The sequence below is a fragment of the Corvus brachyrhynchos genome, unplaced genomic scaffold, assembly GCF_000691975.1.
Source record: "Corvus brachyrhynchos isolate BGI_N302 unplaced genomic scaffold, ASM69197v1 scaffold21, whole genome shotgun sequence".
Classification (NCBI taxonomy): Eukaryota; Metazoa; Chordata; class Aves; order Passeriformes; family Corvidae; genus Corvus; species Corvus brachyrhynchos.
In genome coordinates this window covers 4,041,015-4,045,969 of record NW_008236924.1, presented here as the reverse complement: position 1 = coordinate 4,045,969, position 4,955 = coordinate 4,041,015, and the positions used below count along the sequence as shown (strand labels likewise).

Sequence of the window (4,955 nt, the reverse complement as noted above, 5' to 3'; positions counted from 1 at the left end):
AGCACAGCCAAGCCAAGCGTGACAAGGGGTGAGGGGCAGATGGATCTATATCTGTCCTGGGCAAAGCGACAGCTTGGTTAGAGTCAGTTTGGCTCAGTTACACCTGCTGTGTGCAGAGTTCTGCTGAAAGGGTGTGAAGGGCTGCCTGCTGGGCACTGCAAACAGGGGTTTGAAATGCTTGGGGGCCTAGTGGTCTCTTGTTTACACCAGGGCCAGTCAGGCCCTTGTGCTTTGTCTTCGCATTTGCATTTCTTAAAGAACCAAACAAAGGATGTCAAGGCAAAGCTGTAGGAACTGCATCTTATTTCTGACTACCGGGTTGCCCGTGGGAATCAGTGCTAATGTACTAATGCACAGTGCTGCTTTTCAGACCCTCTTTACAGTTTTAAGGTCACACAACTAACAAATGGGAGAATTGACTGTTCTCAGCAACACACCACCTGTTCAGCTGGTGATGTTGTATCTCCATGGGAGACACAGCCATGCTCTTGCTGGCTGGCCTGTCTTTCTATACCCTGTAGAACTTTATGCATCCAGACTTGGATGTAAACTGGGAGTAAGACCACAGTTCACACATGCAAATGCTGCCTTGCACACGCTTGTCTCACCTTTGGCTCCTCAGGGGGATGTTCAGTATGAAGGGGAATATGTCATCTGCGATCTTACGGGAGCTGCAGGTGGGAGATCTGTCCACTTCCACTGCCATGGACAACATCCGCTGGAGCAGCAGTATCACCCTGGGTGAGAGGGACAGTCAGCACAGGGAGACTCTGCTCCTCAGCTTGCCAAGCAAAGCCTTGGGGATGGCCCCTAGTTCAGCCTCGTGCAACAAGGGACACGGGAATGCGGTGCGCCAGGTTTGGTGTCTCCTGGTGCTTCCGAATCTGATGCTCTTGCAAGCAAAGCTCATCCCCAGATTGGCCCTCGGGAGGTGTTGGTGGCTCTTCTGATTGTTGGAGCAGCATGGGACAGCCTGAGTGTGGGCCAAGAGCTCCAGCCTTACACTGCATGCAAGAGGATGACACTGAGCCAGTTTCCTACCAGGTGAGAGTCTTTTGCTCACCAAGTTGTGTATCTAACCCAAAGAAGAACCAGCAAAGCTGGTCACAGGTACAGTCTGGCTTCCCTGAACTGGCAGGGGGAGAGAGACTGTGGCTTCTGCCTGACCTGGGTCCATGATAATGCCAGCAGGGAGTTTGGAATTCTGGAGCTTACTTTTGGGAAAAGAAAGCTGTCTGAGCCTGGTCAGTGCTGGCCAGCCTTGGTGAAGATGAGCTGTGTTCAGCCCTGGCTTCTTGCAGCTGCTCCGGGGGCTGGGAGAACCCGACTCCTGTAACTGCTGCCACCAACCACTTCACCACTTCCCTGGGACAGAAACAAGAATTTTATTGGGGATGTGCCTCGTTTTGCTGTGTTCTGACCTCTAGATACACTTGGAGCTTGAGGAAAGACCCTGAGAATGAAGAGAATGTTCCACCCACTTGGACAGGTTAGGGAAGTAGCTCTGTTGAGCAGCTCAACAGAGGAGCTCTCTTGTACACCTGCCCACAGGACTGCCTCCTTCTCAGTCCTCAGCAATGCAAATCTGACCTCATTCCTGGGAAAAGCCCACTGTATGGTGACTGGAAAGGCCTTGCATTGTCTCTGGTGGTCTGCTTTTGTTAATCTTTTCCTAGCTCCTATTATTGACCCTACACTTTCCCTTTGTCTCCCAAGTCTGCTTCTTGGAAAGTCTGACTGGAGTCTCAACAAGTGTTCCCTGAGCCTCTGCCTCTCAGTTTCTGGTTAGAGAACAAGGAGCAGGATATGTCCATTACCTGACATTGGAGAAGTACAAGTCACATGAAAGCACTTTCTTGGCAATTGACTTCTGCAGCAGCTGTGACTTCAGATTGTGCTGCAAGTCATCCTCCAGGGTCTGCACCACGTACTGCAGGAAGAGGAGCCGGCCAGGGGGCTTCTCCTGGGGGCAGATGGAGAATGTATGAGCCTGGTGGGGCCACAGGGTGAGGAACACCAGGGAATTTGGCTGTCTCGAGAGTGGACTGATGTACGTGACTGAGGAGTAGTTCTAGGAGGAGCTGCCTGGCTCAGGCAAGGCCCTGAGGGGCATTTCACTAGTGTTGTGACCCAGAGAGGGTTTATCTGTTGCTGTGCCTTCTTCAGTGGACAGCCTGCCTAAAACCGTGCAGAGGGTTAAGGGAGCACTGTGGATAAATGTGGGATTCCCAGCTGGCACTCACTGTTGGACTGGCCAGCTCTGCAGAGCACAGCCACACGAAGCACTTGGGTAACGCTCACCCCCAGGCAGCATGTGCTGCATGATCCCTGCCCCCTGTGCCAAGTACCTGGTCCTCCATGACGAAGTTCACCAGTTTCCAGTCCCATCCCACAGTGGCGACGTTGGCTGGATGGAGCCTGCAAGGACAGCCCTGTCTATTTGTGCTGAACTGCCTGACCACCTGCCTGGAGGCATAGCAGCCCCTTAGCCCTTCCCCAGCCCTTGGCCCTTCCCCAGCCACTCCCACCCCACTTGCTCAGGTGCCTCCCCTGCCTTCTTCTCTCCATCTTTGCCCTCATCCCTTCTCCTCACCATACCACATTAATTTTTTGGAAGTACCTGAGAGGGGCTGTACTCCATGGAGATGCCCAGGACTCCTTCCTGGGCCTATGGCCTCATAAAACATTGTACTTCTTTGTGGAAAACCTGAGGGCAGCAAGGGAACTGCTGCAGCCCAGGAAAGGCACTTCTGCTAGGTCACAGCAGTGAAGAATGAGACCTGTGCTTCACAGCAAGGCAAACACACTCTTCTGTCCCCAAGGGCTCCCTTGTGTCACAAGCTGTCCCTGACCCACCCTCAGAGAGCCCCGGGTGTGCCTGTGCTGGCAGGAGGATTATCCTGGCTTATAGGGGAAATCACTCCCTCTTCTGTGGGTGAGCACCAGAGAGAATAACCCTTACACTGGGCAGACCCCTGGGAGCACCTAGGCCAGCCCCAGGGCACCAGGACAAGGGGAACACATACATTTGGATCTTCATCAGCAGCATGTAGATGTCCTTCAGGATCTCCCCTTCATTGGTGTCCAACAGCATCTGTCTGATCAGGTGGCAGATGATTTCTCGAGGGGGACAGTGCTGGCAGGAGACAAACTCGCTCAGGAAATACAAGGTGCCCTCCAGGATGTTCTCCTCCATAGTTGTGCGCACCATGCTCAGCTTCCCGCTGGGGATGAGCCCAGGTTTCTGCTGTGTACAAGGCAAGGCAATGGGTGAAAGCTCCCCCAACACAGAGGAACCCAGCTGTGGTGCAGGGCCCACTGTGAAGGGAGCTGCAATAACCAGAGCCCCTGACTGCCTGGCAAAGGACAAGGGGAGCAGGGGCTGCTCCAAACCCTGTTTACCTGCTGTGTTTCCCTGTTAGGTGCTATGCCTTGGAGGAAGAGGTGCTGGACTCCACTCCTCCTGAAACTGTGCAGTTTGTCCAGCCAGGCCTTGCTGTCAGCGTCAGTCCTGGCTGGGGTGCTGTGCTGGATTGGTTGGTGTGATGGGAAGTCACTTGCTTCCAGCAGAGGCCTTTGGGCCTTTCCTGGTGCTTTAGGAATGGTTGGGGCAGGGCTCAGCCTTGGAGGGAGGTTCCTTTCCTGGCAGAGCTGGGGAGGGTCTTCCTCTGGGCCATCAGCTCTCCAGCTGCTGTTGCTGTCCAGGCTGGGGGGGGATGGGGACAGGGACAGCATGTCTGAGTCCAGCTGTGAGTCCAAGTTGCTGCTAAAGGTGGTAGTGCTGTAGTCCTGCTCTGAGCTCCAGCTGTGGCAGCTAGAAGCAGGAGAGAGGCAGCTCCAGTTCTCCATGATTTCTGCTGTGTCCATGGTGGAACTGAGCTTCACAGGGGTGCTGTGCCATGCTGGTGCAGGGCTCGGCTCTGCCACTGCTTGCATTTCTTCTTCTGTGGTGGGGCAGAGTTGGGGATGGGACAGGTGTGCTGCTGGGGCAGCAGGCACATTTCTGGGGTTCTGGGCAGCACCAAGGGTGGAGTGGAGAGGGCTGCACATGTCCTCAGTCAGGTCGATGATGGCGAGGCTGCTCGATGGTGTCAGGTCTGTGTTTGTGTCCTCACAGGTCAGGTCAATGATCTCCTGTGGGGACGGAGCAGCAGTGTCAGTGTCCTGTCCTGGTGGGAGCCTCTGCTATGGTGGCACTGTAGCCGAGTCCAAGAGGGAAAAGGGCACCAGCCCAGCAAAAAAAAACAGGGACAAAGACCCTTCTGCCCTGTCTGAGGGGGCCTGTGGCCCTGAGCTCTGGGATCAGCCTCCCCTGGCAGCACAGCTGAGCCTGAGCCTGACCCTGACCCAAGCTCTTCTTCCCCTCTGCCCTCAGGGCTCATGTCCTCATGCCTCAGCTCAGAGCAGACCTGGCTGCCTGCTCAGCTCCTTCCCATGACAGGGAAATGCCAGTCCTTCTGGCATGTCCAGGGAAGGCAAGGGAAGCACAGGGAGCTCTCATGTCCCCAGGCACCGGCAGGAACAGCACAGGATCCAAACCCTGGCGGGAGTGGCAGGAAACAAAGCTGCCTTTTGATCTGTGGCACCAGTCTGGAGCTACAGCAGCCCTGAGACATTGGGGATTCCCACCCAGGCCTCGCTGGCCGATGCAGGGTCCGAGGGGCGGCAGGGGAAGGCAGCAGCAGGCAGGACCTGCTCGCACCAGCAGCAGGCAGGACACAGCACTTCCCAAGATCTTTGCGTGCCCAGGAAGGGTCAGCCCCCTCAACACCTCGAATCAGGGAACACATTTAGCAGACAATTTAAATCCATTTTTGCCCCGACTCAGACCTGCTGCCTTCCCCAGGGAGGTGGCAAAGCCCAGCGGCCTCCAACTGCCTCAGGACCCGGGACAGCGGTGCGGGGCCGGGGACCGACCCTTCCCCCGCCCGGGGCTGAGCCTCGCGCCCGGAGCC

At 55.8% G+C, this 4,955-nt stretch overlaps 1 protein-coding gene across 3 annotated transcripts in view; it reads right to left on the bottom strand.

The window, feature by feature from the left end:
• Positions 1 to 4,945, bottom strand: part of SIMC1 (SUMO interacting motifs containing 1) — a 7,409-nt gene extending 2,464 nt beyond the window's left edge. The window contains exons 1-6 of one of the 3 annotated variants that reach the window (XM_017728162.1): positions 3,403 to 4,945; positions 3,027 to 3,247; positions 2,349 to 2,418; positions 1,818 to 1,963; positions 1,216 to 1,365; positions 609 to 737 (exon numbers count right to left, since the gene is read on the bottom strand). In XM_017728162.1, coding sequence (XP_017583651.1) covers positions 609 to 737; positions 1,216 to 1,365; positions 1,818 to 1,963; positions 2,349 to 2,418; positions 3,027 to 3,247; positions 3,403 to 4,050 — 1,364 coding nt within the window. In that variant the 5' untranslated portion in view covers positions 4,051 to 4,945. The remainder of the gene's footprint in view (positions 1 to 608; positions 738 to 1,215; positions 1,366 to 1,817; positions 1,964 to 2,348; positions 2,419 to 3,026; positions 3,248 to 3,402) is intronic. The other 2 variants (XM_008629077.2, XM_017728163.1) reach the window with 2 other exon arrangements.
• Between the last annotated feature and the right edge of the window lie 10 nt (positions 4,946 to 4,955).